Source organism: Lithobates pipiens, unplaced genomic scaffold (genome assembly GCF_037356315.1).
Source record: "Lithobates pipiens isolate NorthernLeopardFrog02 unplaced genomic scaffold, aLitPip1_a1.2 Scaffold_13, whole genome shotgun sequence".
Taxonomy (NCBI): Eukaryota; Metazoa; Chordata; class Amphibia; order Anura; family Ranidae; genus Lithobates; species Lithobates pipiens.
Window position 1 is genome coordinate 192713993 of NW_027507718.1, and position 25885 is coordinate 192739877.

The 25885-nt window shown below is 44.5% G+C and overlaps 1 protein-coding gene across 1 annotated transcript in view; it reads right to left on the reverse strand.

Moving 5' to 3' along the window:
- Positions 1-39: 39 nt before the first annotated feature.
- The window catches only part of STK11 (serine/threonine kinase 11), a 71107-nt gene continuing 45261 nt past the window's right edge, over positions 40-25885 (reverse strand). The window contains exons 7-10 of the mRNA XM_077476051.1: positions 15873-15930; positions 12438-12625; positions 11140-11342; positions 40-591 (exon numbers count right to left, since the gene is read on the reverse strand). Of these exons, the coding sequence (XP_077332177.1) occupies positions 11161-11342; positions 12438-12625; positions 15873-15930 (428 nt within the window). The 3' untranslated portion in view covers positions 40-591; positions 11140-11160. The remainder of the gene's footprint in view (positions 592-11139; positions 11343-12437; positions 12626-15872; positions 15931-25885) is intronic.

Sequence of the window (25885 nt, forward strand, 5' to 3'; positions counted from 1 at the left end):
GCAAGTATACTTATGAGAAAAAATGCGAATGTTTCCATATAATTTTTCAACTTCATTTTTACATTTACAACAGACCACATATATACATGATATTTAACAGCTGCCAAAAAGCACTGCCCTGTCAGCGTATGGAGATTAAGCCAATGCTCAGAAACCAATCTAGTGGAAACCAAATAAACGTTTAATTACTAAGGAGAAAACAAACAACCTGTGATCGTCAACACACGGCTTCTTTTCTCCTGATGCACACACACAACAGCTGGGTTTGGTTGGAGGAGTTCTGCGCTCCTTTTCCCTTCCCACTTTGCATTTCATTGTGTATGAGGGCTCAGATAGGGCTGATGATGGGATCTCCACCTCTTAAGTATATTACATGTAGTATACAGCCAGACAATGAAGTGGAGCCAGAATTAAGTTCAAGTCATAAAGTGCAGCAGATGCTGGACACTGCGCAAGTCCTAGAGGTCCAGAGGAGGATGGGGCAAAACAATTAAAAAGGGCAGTTCCCTTTACTGCAGCAATTCGGCTGTAGCGTCTGTTGGGCAGAATCTCGCAGAACTGAGCCGGGGAGGAGCCTGCAGGACTGGGTCACTAGGAAAGAAAAAACAAAGACTACTTTAGTGTTATTGTTTACAAGACATGTGTACAACATATTTTTATGAAGCCACAATAAAAATAGAGAATTAAATAATTCAAAGCTGTTTTTCTTAAACCTTGTGTCAGTGACATAGGGACCACAGACCCCCTTTGGTCCTCAAACGCATTACTCGCCCAGCAGCGTGTACTACGTAGTGGTGCTTCTCCACGAGTCCCAGAATTTGGCCATAACATAACATGACATGACATGACTGTACAAGGAAAAGTCAGTTCTCTGGTCTAGATGCAAAGGCATCTCTAACACTACATCTTCTACATGTTTAAAAATGGGGTTTGAAGGCTTGAGAACAATCAATGCAGAGGGATATCTGCGCTAAATGTTAAATTTGTCTCACTAAATGTTTAAATCGGGAGACATTAGACACCTTTCCTCAAATTTCTAAAAATTACAATTAAAAAACAAAACAAACAAAAAAAAAAAACATTAACAGTATACATTTTGCAAAACCTGTAGCATGTCTAACAGAGATTGCTTAAAATTAATGGGTTTAATATAAAAAAAAAAAAAAAAATAAAAAAAGACATGGCTTACAAAGTCACAAAAATCTCATCACTGAATACCGAGTTTGTGAGTTTTTTTTTTTTTCTTTTTGTCTTTATTTTTAGTTGATGATCCATCCAGCAAGTTTGTTAATTTTCAACTTCCTACAGCAAACCTAGCTGTCCAGCAAAATTGAAATTCCTACAATGAGCAGCTTTTATTTATTGAAATTCTTCATATCAAAAAAGGGAAGAAAAAAAAAAATGCTTAAAAAAGTGTTAGCTGGAGTTACGCTTTAATTTGTCAGTCAAGTCCAGCTAACACTACTCTCCACCCAGAGGCATATCTGTTGCTCCTCCTCCATCCAGAGTGAAGACACCCCAAGGCCCCTTTAACACGGGCGGACCATTCAGGTCCGCCTGTCAGTTCTTTAGGCGGACCTGAATGGATGCTCCATGCAGGTCTATGGAGCGACAGATGTCAGTAGTGACATGTCTGCTGAATCCAGATGGATGGAAACCCCATTTTCCATCCACCTGGTGGACCGGATGAAAACGGACAGATGGCCCTGGTTTCATTCGATCCCCCATAGCGGAGCTCTGACAGGTGCGTCCCTGCACAGTGAGCAGAGAAGGACCTGTCAACCGTCAGTTTAGCGGGAGTCAACTGAGTGATCCTTTGCTGAACAAGCGGAGGCCAGCGAACAGCACCATATGAAAGGGGCCTAAGAAAGAAAGGGGAAGATTCACTAAAACTGGTACACAGAATTTGGTACAGCTGTGCATAGTAACCAATTGGCTCCTAAATTCAGCTTGTTTGTTTAAAAGTGAAGGACAGCCAAAGCTCATTTGGCTGTACTTGTCCTGTGGATCACAGATGTGCAGTTTGTTCTGCACTCCTGTGACCAGTTTTCAGCAGAGAGCGGATTGAAAGCCCACTGTTGATTGATGTCACCGAGCAGGTCCAGGCTCGGGAAAGATCGTGGCCATATGATCGGGATCCACCCACTCTGAGAAGCGAGCGATCGGCGATGTTCGCTTGGTTCGAAGTCTTTGAGCCGGCGCGGGGGGGGGGGGAGGGGGTCAGATGTTGCACCACACTCCCTTATCTTTTAATATTTGACAATAAAACCTAAAAGTCAATCGAATACTATGCACAGCTGCTCCAATTGTTTTTTTTGTTTTTTTTTTTAAGTACATCTCCCCTGAGGTGTGTTACTAGCTGGATTACCATGTGATAAAGGGGTCTAAAAAAGTAAACTAATGCAGCCATCACATTTAAGGACGGATAAGCTGCGATACATTCACGAACAGCAGTAGAAAATCTAGCAGTTTGTGCAGCTGCATATTGGCATCCTCTGACTGTAACATGTACTACCAGCAGTTAAACCTGCAATGATCCTGGTTACTAGCACTCACACAGTCTTTGCAAATATTTTCATTCATTAAACACGTTTTACACAACTCCGATTAGGCTTTGGTTCAGTTAGGTAATGTACATGGACTGTTAAAGGATGTGGAACCCAATATATGCACCTAGCCAATAGGCATCTCTATGGAGGAGTGTTTGTTAAACTCCGTGTATCCTTGGCAACAGGAAGACAAGTAACTAATGCATAGTAGTCTTCCACCTAACTGACCTGTTGAGGAAATATTACTGCATTAGCTGGAAGGTAGGCTGAAATAAATACTAAGGCCCCATGCACACACAAAGCACCTAGGAGGGACAGTGCACCATCCCCACACTGCAGGCAGCTGTTGAGGGTGAATGCTCTACGGAGTTGGACCAGTGTTAAGAGCCCTGTGCACTCAGGGACAAGGTTCTGGAACACAGGTCTTCTTCATTTCTGAACTTTTCTGACTCCTGAATACACAGGGTCCTAAACATTAGTACCACTCAGTACAGCATTTAAAACTGCCTTAGACTTTGACAAGCTGCCTGTGGTGGAGCTAGACGCTGCACTGTCCCTCTTGGGCACAGCGCTGGGATGGACTCAATACTGCTGAATAGCCCGGTTCAAAAGGCCTAAACTTATAGTTGTGGAGAGGCAAGTTGTTTAAAGTCTTTTAGGGACTTCAGTGATGTAATCTCTGTACTTTAGTTCCTAGCACTACTCATCTGTTGTGCCAATTACACTGGGCACCAACTCTCCCAGCTAGGTTTTCCATATATTTTGTTATGGAGGTATGAAAAAAACCATTTTGGAGTGACTCAAAATAAATTTACAGGTGCAGCTCAAGGCTCCACCAGGTCCACTTATGTAGCAGCAGCAGCAGCAGCTTGGTGTTCAGACAAGGACAGAGCTTGTCCCAGCTCTAGACAGACATCGAATGCAAAAAAGGTGTATGATCGCCTCAGCCCAGTCTCCAACGAGGTCACTCCCTTAATGAGTTTCACTCTGCCCACGGAGCTTAGTCATTTCCCCTTTGACTAAATTCAATGGGTGGAGTGAAACATTGGGGGCATGGCCTGGTTGGAGATCAGACTGAGGCTATTATACATAAAACGTAAACTGCGCAGCTTTGTAAAATGGTCATTAATTTTATTGTCAATATCTGCAGGCCCTATAAGCCTGGTTGAAAAACTCCCAATTTTCAATTCGCATGCCTTGCCTTGTTGCTAAGATTTCAAAACTGTTGGATGGTCACAGCAATACAGGAGTGAAAGCCAACAGCTTCCAACAAAGTAGCAACACATAAGTAAGACAATACTAACCCACAAAGCTGTACAGTTTTTTTTTTTAACTTGACTACATAGACCAGCAATTCTCAACCAGGGTTCCTCCAGAGGTTGCTAGGGGTTCCTTCAGCATTGGGCCATTTCTGCCCCTCGGATAAGTTCCCACCGACACCATTGATCTTTTTAGCTATCTATAAGGAGGCAATTCTTCCCAATGACCACAAGTGTAAGGACCATTATTGCCACGGACCATCACACTAATGTATCACGAGTTGTAGATTTCTAATTTTTAGCAGGGGTTCCCCGAGACTGGAGAACTATTTCAAGGGTTCATAAGTGTTAAAAAGTTGGTAAAGGCTGACAGACTGTTTTCTGGAAAAGGGTAAAGATAGCCTATAAAGCTGAACTCTGGGCAATATTCTCCTCTTCCATGCAGTGGGGCTGTGCCTGAACTGCATGGGGGGGAACTGCTTGTTTTTGTCTAGGGGATTAGAGAGCTAAGATATACTCGTTTAATCCTAATAAGACCGGCCCCTTTGCCCCCTCCCCGGTCTAGTGTTCTTGGGCAGTGGAATGTTCATGAAGTCATCACGCCCTTAGACCGCTCCTGGACGTGAAGACATCAGGAAAAGTCCACCGCTGGGCATGGGAGAACGTAATTTTACAGAGAATCGAAGGACCGGTTGAGTATAGGCTCTGCGTTCACCCTTAGACAAAACACGCCGTTACCCATGCAGTGTGGGTACAGTCTCACTGCATGGGAAATTTTTTTTTTTTTGATGGGATTTAAATACCAAGTTTAAAAAACACAAATCAACCATTATATAGGTCTTAAAAGACAACAAATTCTATTTTCCTGCTGAAGTGGAAGGCAAATAAGCGGTATTTCTTTTGAGTCAAACCCAGCTTTAACAGGTTTGTCTAGATAATTCCTAAAACTGATTTTATGTAGAAAAAAAAAAAAAAACGAGAAGGCAAAAGTGGAAAGTAAACAACTCTAGGACTTAAGTCACAACATAGCATTCTATATAACGAAACACTGAGATGGGAGAGAAGAGGAAATCACATGAAATGGAAGTGGATATGCAGAGAGTCAGAGAAACTGTGGATGGAGAAGAAACAACGTCAGAAAAGACCTGCTGTCATTGGCAAAAGCTATGACTCATTCCCTGCAGGATGTGAATGAAGACACCTCTTTATTCAGAGCTCATTATCTCTGCTGAAGCCTCTCGATCCCCCTGCCGCCCACATGCTGTCTCTGTGTTGGGGCACACAATCAGACCCTCCCCCACACCATGAATCTCTTTACTGAAGCAGGCAAGGAGGTGCTATTACCCACTACATTTTAACCCATAGCTTATCAGAAAGGACTACATACGCTGGCAAACTGGAATATGAGAAAACAATGGCAGAAACATAGCAAATCATTTGCACTCTGACAATTTTAGAATGCATCATACATAATTAATCGTTTTCCTAATACAGAATTTTAGCACAATATTCAAACAAAGATGAACAGTGTTGTATCCATGACCTCCAATTTCAGCATGGCCGAAATGACCATTTACTACTGCCTTGTTAAACGTAACCACTTTAAGACCGGGCCTATTTTTTCAAACTTGTTGTTCACAGGTTAAAATCTTTTTTTTTTTTTTGCTAGAAAATTACTTAGAGCCCCCACACATTATATATATTTTTTTCTAACACCCCAGAAAAAAATGGCGGTCGTTGCAATACTTTGTCAGACCGTATTTGCGCAGCGGTCTTAAAAGGCGTACTTTTTTGGAAAAAATGCACTTTCAAATTAAAAAATAAGACAACAGTTAACCACTTTCAGACCGGACCAATTTGCTGGTCAAAGACCAGACCACTTTTTGCGATTCGGCACTGCGTCGCTTTAACTGACAATTGCGCGGTCGTGCGACGTGGCTCCCAAACAAAATTAACGTCCTTTTTTTCCCACTAATAGAGCTTTCTTTTGGTGGTATTTGATCACCTCTGCGGTTTTTATTTTTTGCGCTATAAACAAAAATAGAGCGATAATTTTGAAAAAAACGCATTTTTTTTTACTTTTTGTAATAAATATCCCCCAAAAATATATAAAAAAACATTTTTTTCCCTCAGTTTAGGCTGATAAGTATTCTTCTACATATTTTTGGTAAAAAAAAAATTGCAATAAGCGATTATTGTTTGGTTTGCGCAAAAGTTATAGCGTTTACAAAATAGGGATAGTTTTATAGCATTTTTATTAATAATTTTTTATTATTTTTTTTTTTACTAGTAATGGCGGCGATCTGCGATTTTTATTGTGACTGCGACATTGTGGGGGACCCATCGGACATTTTTGACACATTTTTGGGACCATTGTCATTTATACAGTAATCACTGCTATATAAATGCAGTGATTCCTGTGTAAATGACACTGGCAGTGAAAGGGTTAACCAGTGGGTGGCAGTGTAGGGGTTAAGTGTTCCTAGGGGTCTGTTACTAACTGTGGGGGGGTTGGGCTTTCATTTAGTGTACACTGATCTCTGCTCCAATCACATGGAGCAGAGATCAGCGTCACTAGTTGCTAGGCAGAATGGAAAAATGTTGTTTATACAGCATTTCCCGATGGCACGGCGGCAACGAATATTGGACGTACATGTACGCCAATATGCCTGCCCGTGCCATTCTGTCGACGTACATCGTCGTGCGCTGGTCGGGAAGTGGTTAAGTTAGCCAAATTTTTTTCTTAAATTGTGAAAGGTGATGTTACGCTGAGTAAATTGATAGCCAACATGTCACGCTTCAAAGTTGCACCCGCTTATGGAATGGCGACAAACTTTTACCCTTAAAACTTGCACCCAGTAGAATTCTTTTAAACATTGCATATGGAGGTTTTTAAGTTACAGTGGAGGTCTAGAGCTAGAATTATTGCTCTTGCTCTAATGACTGCGGCAATACCTCACACGTGTGGTTTGAACACAGTTTTCATATGCGGGCGCTACTCACGTATATGCGTGCCTTTGCTTCTGCACACCAGCTTGGCGGGACGGGGCGCGTTTAAAACATTTTTTTTATTATTTATTCTTTACACAGCTTTTTTTTTTTTTTATTGTGTCACTTTTATTCCTATTACAAGGAATGTAAACATCTTTTTGATGTTGCTTCTGTCCTGCAATAGTATTGAACCGGGTGGGGGCCATCTTCCCCTCACTCAGCTCCACACCTAATGCGGAAGAAGACCCGATCGCCTCCGCCGCTGCCTCCGTTAAGCCGCGGAAGGGCACCGGAGTGCAGCGGGAGGGTCCCCTCACCCACCGCTGATGAATATGATCTTGCGGCGATTCCGCTGCAGAGACAACTTTCATCTGAAAGCAGACCGTCCGCTGAAGAAGAGGATACTGGGGTTATGGCAACTACCTGCTGCCATAACAGTGATATTGCTCTTCAAAGTGCCGCCGTATAATTACGGCAGGCAGTTAAGGGTCAGAAGGGAAAAACAAAACAAAAAAAATAAAAAAAATAAACACATTCTTAGCAGATTGTTCTATTGGTCCCCACCCCCAAAATAAGCAACATATTTGGGGATCTTTATTGGTTACCAGATTTACTGGACTGTGCATGTCTTATGTGGACAAGCCCATAAAGGAATGATCAACACTTCAGTTTGAGTCTCGGTTCACACTGATGCGATGCGGGATTTGCAGAGACTGCTGTGCATTTCCTATACCATATCACAATTACACTCTGTTCATGCAAACAGCTGCAGGTGTTAACAACAAGTTAATGACACCCCAAATACAATTGGCAAAATGCAGTGCGATTGGCTGAATCGGATTGCATGGGTGTAAACACCCATGCGATCCAATTACACTGCGGCAAAACAGATGCACACTTTTTTTTCATGCGAGTGTGGTGCAATTTGAGTCATGCAAAATGAAAGGGCTCAAATTGCACAGTAAAGAATTGCGATTTGAACAGTAATGTGGTGCAATTCCTAGGTGAATCATATGGGGTTCCCTGTAGTGTGAACCTAGGCTAAAAATAAAAACCATCAGGGCATTTCCTCTTCTTGGAAAAATCAGCTGGCAGTTGGTTAGAGCTTCATATGATAATTAAATACACCATGTTTTCCTCACCACAGCAACATGCAATATCTTCTCTCTCTCTCAATATAGACAGAGATATACACCGATTAGCCATAACATCATGACAAGTCATCAAGGCATGGGCTCCACCAGATCTCTGAAGGTATGCTGTGGTATCTGGCAGCAAGCCATCAGTAGCAGATGTTTTAAGTCCAGTACATTTTGCAAGGTGGGGCCTCCATGGTTTGGACTATTTATTCTAGCACATCCAACAGATGCTTGATTGGATTCAGATCTAAACAACATGGAGGCCACCTTAAACTCTTTGTTGTGTTCCGCAAACTATTCTATAACTTATCAGACCAATCCACCTTCCATTGCTCCGCGGTCCAGTTCTAATGCTCATTGTAGGCGATTTTGACTGTGGACCTGGATCATGGGCATCCAGACCAGTCTGAGGCCGCGTACACACGCGCGGACTGTTCGCCCAACCTTGTTCGTCAAACAGTTTCGGCAAACAGTCCGCTCAAAATTTGCATGAGCGGACTTGCCCACACACGAGCGGACTGTTTCAGCGAACTGTTTGCCAAACAGTTCGCTCAACTTTTGAAATGAACGGACTCGCCCACGTAAGGCGGAGCCAAGTCAGCCCATTTCGAGCGCGTGTACAGGTAGGCGGGGCCCGCGAAGGAGACGTCGCGGGCTCCGCCGCCTGGAATGGGCTTAAAGGGGAACCCCAACGCCGAAAAAAAATCGGCGTGGGGGTTCCCCCAAAGTCCACACCAGACCCTTGTCCGAGCACGCTACCCGGCCGGCCAGGAAAGGGGGGCGAGCGAGCGCGCCCCCCCTCCTGAGCCGTACCAGGCCGCGTGCCCTCAACATGGGGGGGTGCCTTGGGGAAGGGGGGGCCGCGCGGCCCCCCCACCCCAAAGCACCTTGTCCCCATGTTGACGAGGACAAGGGCCTCTTCCCGACAACCCTGGCCGTTGGTTGTCGGGGTCTGCGGGCGGGGGGCTTATCGGAATCCGGGAGCCCCCTTTAATAAGGGGGCCCCCGGATACCGGCCCCCCACCCTATGTGAATGAGTATGGGGTACAATGTACCCCTACCCATTCACCTGTGAAATAAAGTACAAAAAAAAAAACACAACACAGGGAAAAAATATTTTATTGCACAGCTCCGGGGGTCTTCCGTCTTCGGGGGTCTTCTCGCCGGACTCCTCCGCTATCTTCGTGTAGCTCTTTTACTAGCGGAGGAGCCCGGCTTTCTTCCTCCCCGCCGCCGGCCTCTTCTCCCGACTTCGGGGGTCTTGTCCCCCTCTTCGGTTCTTCTGCCGGGCCACCGCGCCTTCTTATAGCTCTTTTACAGGCGGTGGCCCGGTCTTCTGTCGCCGCCGCCGCCTTCCGTTCTTGTTCTTCTTCTTCTTCTCCTGGAGATGTTGACTCGACGAGCTCTCCGGCCGGAATGCCAGGGACACGCTCCGCTGCCACTTATATAGTGACAATGGGGCGGTGTCACATGGTATATGTCACATGGGTTAGTCACATGGTGACCCCGCCCCCTTACGATGTCATAGTCCCCATGTGACATCAACCCATGTGACATATACCATGTGACACCGCCCCATTGTCACTATATAAGTGGCAGCGGAGCGTGTCCCTGGCATTCCGGCCGGAGAGCTCGTCGAGTCAACATCTCCAGGAGAAGAAGAAGAAGAAGAACAAGAAGAACAAGAACGGAAGGCGGCGGCGACAGAAGACCGGGCCACCGCCTGTAAAAGAGCTACAAGAAGGCGCGGTGGCCCGGCAGAAGAACCGAAGGCGGCGACAGAAGAACCGAAGGCAGCGGCGACAGAAGACCGGGCCACCGCCTGTAAAAGAGCTATAAGAAGGCGCGGTGGCCCGGCAGAAGAACCGAAGAGGGGGACAAGACCCCCGAAGTCGGGAGAAGAGGCCGGCGGCGGGGAGGAAGAAAGCCGGGCTCCTCCGCTAGTAAAAGAGCTACACGAAGATAGCGGAGGAGTCCGGCGAGAAGACCCCCGAAGACGGAAGACCCCCGGAGCTGTGCAATAAAATATTTTTTCCCTGTGTTGCGTTTTTTTTTGTACTTTATTTCACAGGTGAATGGGTAGGGGTACATTGTACCCCATACTCATTCACATAGGGTGGGGGGCCGGTATCCGGGGGCCCCCTTATTAAAGGGGGCTCCCGGATTCCGATAAGCCCCCCGCCCGCAGACCCCAACAACCAACGGCCAGGGTTGTCGGGAAGAGGCCCTTGTCCTCATCAACATGGGGACAAGGTGCTTTGGGGTGGGGGGGCCGCGCGGCCCCCCCCTTCCCCAAGGCACCCCCCCATGTTGAGGGCACGCGGCCTGGTACGGCTCAGGAGGGGGCGCGCGCTCGAAATGGGCGGACTTTCCGAGCGGGAACAGTTTGCTCATTTCGAAAGTGGCCTACACACGGGCGGACTGTTCGCTCAAACACAGTTTCAGCGGACAGTTTTTCGGAATTTCCGAAAGACTTTGTCCGTCCAACTGTCCGCTGAAACTGTCCGCTGAAAGCCCACACACGGGCGGACTGTCCGCCCAAACACTGTTCAGCGGACAAGGTTGGGCGAACAGTCCGCCCGTGTGTACGCGGCCTGAGACTACGCAGCCCCATACACAACAAACTGTGATGCACTGTGTGTTTTGACAACTATCGAGGACAAGCAATTTGAGCTACAGTAGCTCTTCTATTGGATCAGATTACACGGGCCAGCCTTCACTCTCCATGTGCATCAATGAGCCTTAGTCAACCATGACCCAGTTAATGGTTTTTGTTCTTGGAACAATTTTTTAGGTCCTAACCACTGCAGACAAAGATATCGCACAAGAGCTGCAGATTTGGAGTGCTCTGACCCATTGTAGTTTGGCTTTTGTCAAAGTCACTCAAAACCTTACACGTGCACAATTGTTCTGCTTTCAACACAACAGCTTCAGGGGCAACATGTTCATTTTCTGCCAAATATAGCTTACCAACTTTCATGTAACAAGATAAACAATGTTAGTAACTACCTTTCAGTGGCCATAATGTCATGGGTGATCGCTGAATACATTCAGTATATTATGGGATACAGTTTTGGATAATTATTTTTGTTACATATTCATATTATTTGCAGGGATTGCCTTCAGATAAACCTGGGGTGAGAATCTATTTCATGGCGCAGACCACTCACGCTCATATTCCTGAAGGTCATTTTAAACTACCTTGTAGAGAAGACTTTCAGGTCACTGTTGCTTGCAGGCCGACAGCTTGCGTACTTTGCCCCCTGATGTGCTGGCCTTGCGCTGGGATGCAGAACTAACTCTTCTTTCTGTCTTGAGTTGATTCTCTGTGCCGTTCATACACAGTTGTTTGGTAGTAGCACTGCCCTGTGTCTGTGCAAACATTTCCTCTTCAGGCACCTGCCCTGGGAAGGAGAAGAGAGAACTTATTAAGAGAGGGGACATGATCAGTCTATATGGGATGGGATCCATTATCCTGAATGGCTACTGGTTGGCATTCTCCAGAAAAGGGGAAGCACTAATCTTGAATAAACAAAAAAAATCCTCTCTATTTTTTTACTGTGACTGCATCTTTGGTTTCACATCTCAATAAACTGAGTTAAGGCTTTTCAGTAAACAATGGAAAGGAAAATGGCTAGTGAGGGTGTCCATAATTTTTCCTGCATTTACTTTGTCTCGTTATTCATACATCGGCAGTGTTTTGGAGGAGAGGACAGAAGATGGAGGGGAGGGAGGAGGGACCTTCTTCAATGTACTGTAATGTTGGACCAAAAGCTGTTGGACTGTCCCTGCAGTGTCAGGAATGTACAGTGAAGAGGACCGGGCATTACTGGAGACATTTCTACAGGAACCATCTACCTTACAGGCAAGTTACAGTATGTCTGCTGCTATATCAAAAAACATTTTAACTAAACTTCAGCTTTAAACTTCAAGGCTAGTCAAATCTCTGTAAATTTTAAATGGAGGAAGGACGAATGAGAAACCCTATTGTGTTTTATGGCCATCAACAAATTCATTGCGGAGATTCCCATCACATGACAAATTAATGCGGGGAAAAATATCAAACCATAACACACAAATAAAAATGTAGTTTTCTTTAAATAGCACTGAAGAAAGCAAGAACCCTTCAGCTTTTTATTGCTGCTTATGCCCCTGTTGCACACTTCACCATGCTTCCTGTCTGGTGAGGAAACTTGTAGAACTTTTATGCTGTATTCAAAAAATTTTAAAGCAAACCAGAACGTTTGAGCTGAAGTTGCATAATAAATACAACCCTACATAAATCCTGGCAACAGCGTGAAAAACGACAGACCCTAAACATTGTAGAAGTCCTTTGAAGAACCAAACTACTGTATGATCTTGTCCCTCTTGAGAGAGGGAATTTGAATTACTATTCAAACTATCTGGAAAAGCTTCTGTAAAATACTGACTTCTAGAAGAACCCTAACTACAATCCCCATTATTGCTGGTGTCCAGGGTTAAGTGGAAGCCCGCTTTACCTGGAACTGTGAAATCTTGTGTGTAGATGATTTCGTCCTCCAAGTCACAGAGGTCTTCATCTTCACTATACCCGTGCAGATCCTCCAGGTAAGGCACAACTGTCAGACTCCTCCAACGGTCCTTGGTTTCTGAACTAGGGGGAATGGGTACCGGAGGATCCATCTGCGGATGCTTCTTTCGGAACCAGCTGCAATGTTAATAATATGAGATCATAATATATGTTCATATGAATACACAGTAAAAATGGATAAGGCAGACACCCCACGCTATACATGAGTGGGCACTAGTTACTATTATTAATAAATTAATGATGCTCAGGATGCAGCACTATCTGCAAGTGCCACAGTCTACTCGTATTCTCATTCCAACATAAGTACTGTCTTCTGCATTAATTTTTCTTTTAATTCATCCATCTTTTGCTGTCTGTCCACATCTAATGTTTATTACCTTCTAATTTTTCTTATAAGCACAGATTGCTCACATCCACGCAATTTACTATTTCTAGTGTCTGCCTAAATCATCAGATACTTTGCCCTTCGCTTGCTGAATGCTGACCTAGTTGGCAATCTTATGCCTAGTGGACAATACACAATCGTACAGAAATGATGTTGACAAAGCAGAAGCTGTGAAATATTGGAATGCCCTGCTCCCGAGAGCTGATCTAGAAACTCCCATGCCTTGTTCCTGGTTCTTTTCCCTCTGACGACGTGCAGCACGCAGAGAGGTGACCCAGTTGCCGTGGCAACCAGCTGAGGATGGAGGGAGGGGGTTTGCTGCTGTTACTCTGCACATCTTTCCACGCTCAGTAGATGAGTCACAAAGTATCTTCTAAGCACCCTGTCACTAAAGGGGGGGTGAAAGCAATAGGAGGGAGGGTGAAGGTTTCAGCAGATAGAAAAATAAAGGAGAGATGCATAAAAAAGGCAAAGATAGAGAGAAGCAAATCAAGTAGAAGAGAAGGCGATATGTGCTTATTCCATAGAGAAGCTGAGGAGGAGAGAGTAGGTATAAGTAAGAGACTTAATTAGGCCATTGTCACATGGGACTGAAAAGAAGTTAAATAAAAAAAAAAAAAAAATGTATTAAATTAAAAATACACACATTTGCAAACCTAATCTGTACATAAACACCTTATGTAGAGTGCAGCAAGTTCTGCAGATCAATATTTGTTTAGATAATAAGTATTAAAGTCTGAAAATCCAACTGTCCAGTGGTTGACTATACACATGACAAGATGGAATTTCTTCCTTTCAATCAGCTTTGGAATGCAGAAGCAAATCTTACAAAGGTAACCTACCACCATCACTGCCATAATTTATGCATTTAAAGTGGAACTAAAAAGGCAATTTATACTTACCTTTACTCCAATTGTCCTATTCCTCACCAGCATCTTTACCAGTGTGCCAGTTTCCGGCCATCTTAATTGGCCGGCATGGGATGATGTCACCCCTGCTTATATGCTGGAGATAGTCTTTTCTGGCACACAATGATCGGGCTGGCTGCTGTAAAGCAGATGTGGCCCGCAGCTGCATGTAAGATATCATGTGGGATGGACAAGAGAGGAGGGCTGGTGGGGATTAGCAAAATGCAACAGCAGCTTCTCTGCGCCATGATGCATCATCAAATCTTCCCTAAACACCATACCTTCCTGTCCAGCCTTACAGACAGCTAAAGGGATCATTGGTGTCTTGCTATTGATGCTTTCAAGTGACATTGGCCCTGGAACTATTGCATTCAGCACCAAATGGGAAGTGAATCAGCCACAGCTCAATGAACCCACAGCAACCTCAGCAGGAACCCGAGTTGAAAATGGCTGCACTATACTGTGCGTCAGTGATCATTGCTAATAAAGCCTGGAACACACTCAAAAAAAAGCCTGACAGCTCCGGTTGGAGCCACGGTACTAACAGTCCAAGGTTAGTACAGCAATCTCTCTCGCTGAGCTGTTTAAGACAGGGGGACGCCCCCCCCCCCCCCAGAACACTCTTGTTGGCACTCTGAGCCATTGGCTGAGAGTGCTGATGGAGTACCAGTCGGCTGTTGGTTTTCCAATGATGTTAGTACAGCAATCTCCCCTCTGAGCCATTGTGTTCTGACAGGGGGACTCCCCCTCGGCAAAACACACTGGTCAGCACTCGCAGCCATTGGCGGTAAATGCTGACTGGATGCCAATCAGTTGCTGGTTTCCAGCATGCCCGTTCGATTGAAGCTGGACTTCTGTCGGACTGGCTGCAGTACACACTGGCTGAAAGTCGGCTGGTTTCTTTTGAACTGGCCGATACTGGTAGATATTCAGCCCATGTGTAGGCTTAAGTGTGTGTGTGCACAAACTAATTGCTTTCATTGTCCTCCCAAAAGGTACCAAAGGAGTAAAAGGTCAGATGTCAATATCTTGCAATGCTGATAAGTTTTGGTACAAACAAAAAAATGAAGTATCTTTCCAAATGTGCTGGGGTAGGTATGGTTTAACGTTACTTTAAAGAAGTTCGGGTTTCAAAAAACAAAACAAAAAAATAAAAACCCCAAACTTACTCACCTAGGGGGATGCAGCATTGATCCGATGCTGCATCTGTCCCCCATTGCCTCTGCACTTAGAACTTATTGCTCAAGTTCTCCCCTCCACTCTGAGCAGAGAGCCATGACAGTCAGTCACCGGCTCTCTGTTCTGCCCCTCCAGTGCTCACTGGAGGACCAGGCTGTGCAAGGGGCAGGAGCAGCTGGCTCAGTCTCCCAGCCTTCTGGGTGGATCCCTAATGTAAAGTTGGGATCGATCCAGCATCTATACTGGCTGAGTGACGTAAGCCGACAGAACAATCTTCACTCCTCTGATCCATAGGAGAAGTAGGGCCAAAAAAGCTTTGGTTATACTTTTCTTTCAATCTGACCCTCAAATATCAAGAATTAACCAGAATCCTAAAATTAACCACAACAATCTTTCACCAATTAAAAAAAATTAAATAAAAATATAAAAGGGGATCCTGCAAATTAAGGCTATTTATACTTACCTGTCCCAACATAATTTCGCTAATCTTCACTCCTATGCCACTCATGACATAAAAACAGGTTAAAAAAAAAAAAAAAAAAAAAAAAAAAGAGAGAACAAGCAAAGGAAGTAAAAAATGAATGAATGATGTAAAAACAATGACATGGTGAAAGTACATAAGCAAAAACAGGAATCGGGGAGGCTTAAAGAAACCAAACAAAAATAGAAATAAATATGCATGAACTCTGAAATGCATTACTAACACTGTGTGCAGTAGTTAGGAGGAGAAGCTTAAGAGTGTTATTAGATGCAAGCCAGGTATATCCCCTTAACCGTTATATGTTCAGTAGTCACACACGTCCATCATCATGACCATCATCCACTGACTTAGACCAAACATTTCTAAGAATGAGGTGCTATAGTTCTAGTGACAGCAAGAAATTGAACCCACTTGTGACGACGAATCTGCTGTATTGAAAACCTCTTGGTTGGGTCATATTCCAACATTCCTAGGGGAAAAGAGAGTATGAATAATTAATCAAAAGCATAGTTGGGATATTGAACATCTGAAACAGCAGTTATGGTAAACGCTCTACAAAAAAAAAAAAAAAAAAAAAAAACAGTAAACTTCCAGCTAAATTTTCTAAATATTTTGGTCCGAGATCTTACAATACAGATCAGTAAGCAGATCTTACAAAAAGGAGCAGTCAATGCACGCTGTGCAGCAAGCTGCACACGGCAGTTGGCAATCATGATCAGCACAGGCAGCCCTCATGTGGCACGCGTTTGTCAATATTTTCTAGTGATTCGGTTTATAGTAAATCTTATTTTGCGATCCACACGCCGTTTAGTCTGGTAAATTACATCACATGTCTGGCCACCATCATATTACTAATACACTGCTTGATGCAGTATTGGAGAGAGGCCTCTCCCACAAACTACGTCCTGTAAACAAAATATTATGCGGCACTAAAATTAATTTTTTTTTTATTTCGTTTAAAAAAAAGGGGATCCTATACCCATATTCAATAACCTACTCTGCAGTAAATACAGAACAGGAAAAAAAATCCTGCCAGATTACTACTTTTGTGAACAACCAACTATTACATTTCTAACAGCTAAAGGACCTGTTCATAATTCCGATGGGTTACAGACACGTTGTGGATTCTTGGGTGCATTGCCACTGAACTTTATGCAAGAGGTCGTGTGGGAAATCGCATCATAGATGGAGAAAAAAAGTCCTCTTTCCAACACAGTGCACCCACGACACACCTAGAACATGCAGCTATGAACACCGCCTACAGCGGGGGTTGACATTACTCACGGAGCAAAGCAACAAAGCATAACTGAAGGCTAACTAAAAAGGTATTATTGTAAAGCCAATGTTCATTTTAAAAAGATACATCGGGGTTGATTTACTAAAACCAAGGAGTGCAAAATCTGGTGCAGCTGTGCATGGTAACCAGTTTTTAAGGCTTGTTCAAACAAGATTTGACAAAAAAAATAAATAAATAAATAAATAAATCTGAAAGCTGATTGGTTTCTATGCAGAGCTTGTCTGGATTTTGCACGCTCCAGTTTTAGTAAATCAACCCTGTTCAAGGCTCTGTTCAAACCATGGCGTTCCGGATCGTGGGTGGATATGATGTGCTGCGTTTTGGGTGCCATTGAAAGAAACAGGGATTGCAAGTGTGTCCCGTGATCCGGAAAGCCATGGTGTGAATGGAGAATTGCTAGTAACTGTCATTCAGCCTAAGGCCCCTTTCACGCTGGGACAGTTTTCAGACACTACAGTGCTAAAAATAGCGCCTGTGTAGTGGCTGAAAAAATATGGCCCCTTTCACTCCAGTGTGAAAGCCGGAGGGCTTTCACACTGGAGCAGTGCGCTAGCAGGACAGTGAAAAAAGTCCTGCTAGTCGCATCTTTGGAGCGGTGAAGGAGCTGTGTATTCACTGCTCCTATTCATTGAAATCAATGGGGCAGTGCAGCTATACTGCCGGCAAAGCGCCGCTGCAGCGCCGCTTTGGAGGCGGTTTTAACCTTTTCGCGGGGGTTAAAACCACCCCCTTAGCGGCCGCATACCGCCGGTAAAACAGCGCTAAAAATAGCGCCACTTTACCGCCGACACCGCTCCCGCCCCAGTGTGAAAGGGGCCTTATACATGTAATTACTGTTCCCCAACTGTCATTGTACTAGCGCCATAATGTTCAGATCTGTATTGGGAACACCATTAATGACGCACAGTAGTTCTATTAGAGCACCGCACTGAGCAGTGCTCAATGTACTCAAACTAATGCAGTAAAGAAGGGAGCTAAAAAGGTGCACAGAAAGTAAGTGTCCACGTCTCATATGCAACAAATATCTGGGGACTATGTTAATTTTCAAGATAAAGTTTGAAAAATTAGTTGAAAACAGACCACTTTCCGCACTATGCATGCTAGTTACTTTCAGTTTTCCCAATTTACACACTGAAAAGGCTTAAAACCTTTTGGTTTAAATCAGGTCAATACCATTTTAGGTGTAACCAAACAGAGTGTGAAAAGTCTTTACAGTTTTTTTTCTTTAGAAAGCATCCACAGCTTGAGTAGAAAAGCCTGTGCCTAGACAGAATGCTGTTAAGAAGGATCCTTGCTCTCTGTGTAAAAGCAGTGGTCTCTCTATGAAGGTCCAGCAAACCACCCTGATTCAGCTAGAGTTTTCCAATCAGCATGCATGCTCCCTGCCGATTGGATAGTTCTGGCTGTAGCTGTGAGAAGAACTGAAAGGGGTCAGTTTGGATGCAGGCACTAATCGGCTGGGAATTTGGCACTCAACACTTTTGACAAAAAAAATAAAATAAAAAAATAATTAAAAAAATACCTTTGTTCAGTTGGGCAGTGCCAACAGGGCCACCCACAGAACAAATTATGTAAGCAGAAAAATCACCCAAAATTTGATCAGTATTAGGACTTTCCACCTGGGATGTTTAAAAATACATTTATTGAAAAAAGTGACACACACAGGCAAGGAGAAAGCAATGAAATACAGCACTGTCAACAATGCACAAAATTATTATGGTCATCAGTAAGGCTGCTTTCATACGGAGGTGCTTTACAGGCGCTATAGCGCTAAAAATAACACCTGTAAAGCACCTCTCCGTTCCCACTGGAGCGGTGCGCTGGCAGGATGCTCAAAAAAGTCCTGCAAGCAGCTTCTTTGAGGTGCTTTAGGAGCGATGTATACACCGCTCCTAAAGTGCCCCTGCCCATTGAAATCAATGGGCAGCACCCTTTTTCGGCGATAGCGTGGCCGAAAAGCACCACCAATTCTATGGTAAAGCAACGTTAAAAATAGTGGCACTTTGCTGCCAACGCCCGGCGCTGCTCAGGTTGAAAGTGCCCTAACATCGCAAAGAAAGATTCTGAAAGAGCCGTGTAAACGTCCGCTGGCTGCGGGCTCCGGACACTGCTTGGTTGGCCATGCTGCTGGGGGCAACGAAAAGAGGAAGAAAGCCAAGCCCAAAGCTAGGCTAAGCTCAATGGAGAGCTATACAAAGCAAACGATTCTTTAAAAAATAAGTAGTGTCAGGGGTCTAACAGTGTGATCTAATAAAGTGAAACTTTTTTCAAACAAAATGGGGGGGGGTAAGAGACAAGCATAGGACAGGGAAAGGGAAACCCAAAAGGCTACAATAATTAACCAATTACGTAGGAAGGGGCAAACGTTTAGGAGAATCAAAAAACATGATCCAAGAAAATCACAAGTCTTTAAGTAAAGTTTTCCTTGGCTGTGGCCAGTAGCTCCTACATGCCCATTATGTAGTTCAGCAATTCCCAGACACCAGACAGTAGAAGTCATGGGGTACTTCCAACGTTTAGGAACCAGAGCACAGCACACCATAATTAAGAATCAGAACAGGTTATTTTAATGTGTTTGATGCAGCCGGGGGAACATGGAAAACAGGGCTACTTCCGCTGCCCAAGACCTTCCCCTAATAAAAAGCTGGCTCAGTCAAAAGATAGTCATTCAAAATGGTTTAATTTTACAACAGGACCACCACACATGGAGACGCATACCACCTGGATCACCAGATCGCCAACATTGATCAGGTATAAACCATATAATATTGTGTAGCACGACTGGACAATAATACCAGAGGGTCAGGATTTTGTGGTTCCTTTCCTGCGATGGGTAAGCTAGCGCTAATTTGAAAGTGAAAAGAATAACTTTTTTTCAATCCTCTGGGGAGAGAGAGTACATCCCAGTTCTTACTCCCAGTCTGACATAAAATAGGTGATTGGGATAAGCAGGCGATAAGAAGGTGACAAAGTATGGATACAGCATGAAGATATTCTATGTTGGCGAGGCAAAAGGGGGCCAGGACTCTATGAATGCTATTTTATGGCTAGCGTGCATCAAAAGTATCGAAGTTGAAAGTAAGGCAGCCACTGGCTACAACAAAATGTAGGGAAAGTGTGAAATGGCTCGCAAAAGAGATGTTTTTAGTTTAAATAATGTGAAGTTTAGTTGGGCTATAAAAAAAAGATTTTTTTTTTTTTATTTTTTTTTTTAAATAACCCAAACAACAAAACATCTATACTGCATAAAAATCGATGTGATGCTACAGCTGTGTCCTGTTGGCTCCAAGACAAAAGAACTGAGGGATCACACAACTCCCGATTGCTCAGTTCTTGGTTTTCTCTGAACAGAGATCAATGACTGTCAGTCACCGCTCTCCACTCTGCTTCTCCAGCATTCACTGGAGCAACTGGAGTGGGATGGGAACAATACAGTTGGGATCCGTGCAGAGCCTGTAGTGGCTCTCGGGCGCCTGCTGTCAGCCAATTCTGGCTCAAAGGAGAGCAAATGCAAGTGCATCCTGTGGCCCAGAAGTGAAATTTGGCCCATAAAAAAAAGCTTTGGCCATACTTCTTATTTAACATGCCACCTTTCTGTCAGTTTTACTGTATCTGAGAAATGAAAACATTTTCTCTTCAGAGATGGCCTAAAACTTCCCGACTCCTGTCAAATGCTGAAATAGTTTAGTTTAGTTTATCAACATTTTGGGATCATATAAACCGATTTGCAGTATTAGTACCACACGGCTACACTCACCCACTGACAGTACTATGAACCACAGACAACCAATCTCCATGGTGACAGAACGATTTAGATCTTATTAATGCATCTCTATACGCATCAAAATACATAAACCTTATATACAAGGAAAAATAAAGCAAAGTAATAGACATTGACTAGAGTCTAAAGATGGTGTGTAAAAATATATAAATATAGTATATGACTCTACCATTTCCTGATTTAATTTTTTAGCTTCTAGTGTCATCTGCTTGTTCACTTGATTATGAGTTCCCCCCCCCAACTTTCCTTTCTAAACCTGTGCTTACACTCATTGATGGGGTCAGATCAATCTTTGTTTCAATCAAGTTTGTTTGTGTGACTGCAATGACGAGAAAATTTCAATTACATTTCATTCCAAATCATCAAGTCATCAAGAGGGTGAACGTTCATTTGGAAAGCTACCATTGTATGGCTAGCTTAACAAATCAAAGATGGGGAACAGTTTATGTAGGGTTTTTAGATGACAAGACTGTCATTCTACTCTGCGACCAATCGGTCCTACAGCCATCTGACTTGACCAAGATGAGATTTTGCGCTGACTTGTGATAAATTCCTTTTTTCCTGCTGCTGTAATCACCATGTCGGATGGTTAGGACGAGGATCTGACTAACGATATTGAATGGGCTGAGATAGTGCAGGAACCTTTTCTAAAGTCGGATCGTCTTGTGTCGGACCAGTTAAGATGGCTGTCATAGGGAACCATTGGTTTGTGGACGTCATGCGACATGTGCTCCCAAAGTCGAAGTGCATGTCACACCAGTTGCAAATGGGGCCGTTACTGATCACACACACAGAGGACCCAGCTGCGGGCAGCAGCCCCATAGAAAGCAACAGGAGGGTGACGGCTTCCAAAGACAACTGCGACCACTCCTATGTAAACTGCTCATGGAGCAATTACCTGTAATGATCAGTCAATCTGCATCCAGCGCCAATCATTGCAGATAATCAACCCATAAGCGATTACATGGGAGTGGCCATGATTAGCTGTGGGAGCAGTCAGCCCCTTGTTGCTTACAAAGGGGCTGTTGCCCACAGCTATTGCTAGGAGCCCCCTGCATGTAAATTTTTACCAGGCCCATTCAAACTGTTACAGGGGCCTATAGCTGACTATACACCAACTGAAATCTGTCTGGTTCAGCAGGGATCGGCTACATTCAGTATGTGGCCATCCCACCCTCTTATGTTGCTGCCACTGATCAGTACATTCTGACAGCAGCTGTCAGAATACAATGTCCCCAGGTAAATGATCCAATATAGGAAGCAAAAGAACAGATTCACAAATAAGCCCCCCATTTTCTTCATTCTGGGTTGCAGTTTGTAGGAAGCTCCTATTCTCGCAACACTGATTATCTAGTCACATGTGCTCTACATTCATTTTGGTAACTTTTTTTTAAGTGTTTAAAAAAAAAAAAAAAAAAAAAAAGAAGAAGAAATATATAAACCTTTATTGTTTTCCAACTAACATACTAGGCAAGCTTACAGCAGGCGCTCCTATATAATACATTCATACCCTAATCTCATTCTTAACACAGGTTACCACAATGCCGCTTTAAACGTATTGCAAAGGCTGCCTTTTTTTTTTATCCCTGCTTAAAATTCTCAAAGCAGAAGGGAAAGAAAAAAAAATGAATCAGTGATTACTCAGGGAACCCATTTAGATTCTACAAGCATACGGGCTTCTCTGAGACTCCAACCACTGCAAGCCAAGGCTCTCCTCCTTTCTATCCAATACACCCACACAAAGACACGCAGCTCTGCACCACTGAATGAAGGTTTACATTAATAACCTCTATGGAGTTTGCTATGAATGAAAAGACGTCAGAGCTGATCCTGTACAGACTGAGGAGTGGTGCTCCATCGCATATTAAACATTCAGGTATATCTTGTAGTGATAAGGCAGCTCCACACACTGTGCTGTATGGGTATTGCAGAACATCCAACGCTTGCTTAAAAAAAAAAGGAATAAGCTGCTACAGTCAATGTATTTTAGATCTAAAATTTTAAAACTAGGTATTTTTATTTGCCATGAATTAAAGTAATTTACATTTATTCCTCATGCATACAGGATTCAATATTTAGATTGCTAATATACACTTTGAGACACTATACTTAAAATGAAGATGCAATAAGAAGGTATCCAGAGCAGGGCTTCTGCAATAATAAAAAAAAAAAAGACAAAAAAACCCCCAAAAAAACACATAAGCAGCTAGTATAAGGGAAGCTTACCTAAAAGTTTACTGTTCCCTAAAAATGCCACGGTACCATTCTAAGGTCTACCCGCTGTTCCGGCATGTACTCCATCTTACAAAAATCTTGTTCCCAGGCAGAGTAACCTTGAAGAGTATATGTTACCCCAACACTTCAGAATTATGATATTTGCCTGCTGTACCATGTACTTGTATGAGATCGTATCCTGTTCTCTTTGTATTACTTCCTTTGTGTGAAATCCCTGATGCCAGTCCCTCTGCTTTCCTAAAAACTGACTGCACAAGGCATAAAAGAACAACGTAGTCAGTTCTCTGGCTGTACTGGGAACTTAGCCTGCTCTCCTCCAAAGATCAGATGCGTCCCGACACGCCGATGGGAAGAGCAGTGTACTGCCGTTTCTCCTCCTCTTTCTCCCTGAGCTCCTTATGCAGCTGAGAACAGAGATTATGTAATCGCTTAGGCCACTTTCACACTTAAGCAGCGGCCAAGTTTGCAGTAAAGTGCCGCTAGTTTTAGCAGTGCTTTACCATTGTTTTAGCAGCACTTTTCAGCTGCTAGCAAGCATCTTCTAACCCCCCGCTAGCTAGCAGCTGAAAAAGGATTGAAAGCTCCCGCAAAGCCGCTGATTTCAATGGCAGGGGCGTTTTAGCAGCGGTGTATTCACAGTTCCTAAACCGCCCTAAAGATGTTGCTTGCAGGACTTTTTTTCCCCATTCGGCAATAGCACCGCCTCATTGTGAAAGCACTCGGGCTTCCACACTGGAGTGAGGAGAGGCGCTTTGCAGGCACTTTGCAAACGCTATTTTTAGCACTAAAACGCCTGTAAAGTACCTCAGTCTGAAAGTGGCCTTAGGCCTCATGCAAACGAGACGCAGTTAAACGCGCGTTCAGATGCAGGTCGGACAGTTTTTTCAACTGCCCCTGAACTCATTCAATGTTATCCTATGTGTCCATGCACACAGTTTAGTTTTTTTCCGTTTTTATGCAGTTGCGTTTAATCTCGTTTTTCCAGAAGCAAAAAAATGCGTTCAGAAGCAAAAATTTCCACGTTTCAGACGCAAAACGCGGTAAAACGCGGCAAAACGCCACTACCGCGTTTAGCCGCGTTTGCGTTTATATGCGTTTTTAAAGGTGACCTTTTTTTTTACATTAAAAATCTCAAAAATGATTGCAAATGATGAAAAACCATTAGAAAAATATTTTAAACAATTGCAATTGCAAGTGGACAATCCACAACTTGTGGCAAGTGACATGGCAGGTGGCAAGTGACGTGGCAAGTGGACAATCCACAACTTGTGGCAAGTGACGTGGAAAGTGGACAATCCACAACTTGTGGCAAGTGACATGGCAGGTGGCAAGTGACGTGGCAAGTGGACAATCCACAACTTGTGGCAAGTGACGTGGAAAGTGGACAATCCACAACTTGTGGCAAGTGACCTGGCAGGTGACGCGGCAAGTGACCTGGCAGGTGACGTGGCAAGTGGAAAATCCATAACTTGTGGCAGGTGACTGGCATGTGACGTGGCAAGTGGACAATCCATAACTTGTGGCAGGTGACGTGGCAAGTGGACAATCCACTTGTGGCAGGGGACGTGGCAAGTGACGTGGCAAGTGGACAATCCACTTGTGGCAGGGGATGTGGCAAGTGACGTGGCGAGTGGACAATCCACAACTTGTGGCAGGTGATGTGGCAAGTGATGTGGCAAGTGGACAATCCACTTGTGGCAGGTGACGTGGCAGGGGACGTGGCAAGGGACGTGGCAAGTGGACAATCCACAACTTGTGGCAGGTGACGTGGAAAGTGATGTGGCAAGTGGACAATCCACATCTTGTGGCAGGTGACGTGGCAGGTGACGTGGAAAGTGGTATGGCAAGTGGACAATCCACAACTTGTGGCAGGTGATGTGGCTGGTGACGTGGCAAGTGGACAATCCACAACTTGTGGCAGGTGGCATGGCAGGTGACGTGGAAAGTGGACAATTCACATCTTGTGGCAAGTGACGTGGCAGGTGATGTGGCAAGTGACGTGGCAAGTGGACAATCCACAACTTGTGGCAGGTGACGTGGCAGGTGATGTGGCAAGTGATGTGGCAGGTGATGTGACAAGTGGACAATCCACATCTTGTGGCAAGTGACGTGGCAGCTGACGTGGCAAGTGACGTGGCAAGTGGACAATCCAAAACTTGTGGCAGGTGACGTGGCAGGTGACGTGGCAAGTGGACAATCCACATCTCGTGGCAAGTGACATGGCAGGTGGCAAGTGATGTGGCAAGTGGACAATCCACAACTTGTGGCAAGTGACATGGCAGGTGGCAAGTGATGTGGCAAGTGGACAATCCACAACTTGTGGCAAGTGACGTGGCAGGTGAAGTGGCAAGTGACGTGGAAAGTGGACAATCCACAACTTGTGGCAGGTGACGTGGCAAGTGACCTGGCAGGTGACGCGGCAAGTGACCTGGCAGGTGATGTGGCAAGTGGAAAATCAACAACTTGTGGCAGGTGACTGGCATGTGACGGGGCAAGTGGACAATCCACTTGTGGCAGGGGACGTGGCAAGTGACGTGGCAAGTGGACAATCCACTTGTGGCAGGGGATGTGGCAAGTGACGAGGCGAGTGGACAATCCACAACTTGTATCAGGTGACGTGGCAAGTGGACAATCCACAACTTGTGGCAGGTGATGTGGCAAGTGGACAATCCACTTGTGGCAGGGGACGTGGCAAGGGACGTGGCAAGTGGACAATCCACAACTTGTGGCAGGTGACGTGGAAAGTGATGTGGCAAGTGGACAATCCAAAACTTGTGGCAGGTGACGTGGCAAGTGGACAATCCACATCTCGTGACAAGTGACGTGGCAGGTGATGTGGCAAGTGACGTGGCAAGTGGACAATCCACAACTTGTGGCAGGTGACGTGGCAGGTGATGTGACAAGTGGACAATCCACATCTTGTGGCAAGTGACGTGGCAGCTGACGTGGCAAGTGACGTGGCAAGTGGACAATCCAAAACTTGTGGCAGGTGACGTGGCAAGTGACGTGGCAAGTGACGTGGCAAGTGGACAATCCACAGCTTGTGGCAAGTGACATGGCAGGTGGCAAGTGGACAATCCACAACTTGTGACAGGTGACGTGGCAGGTGAT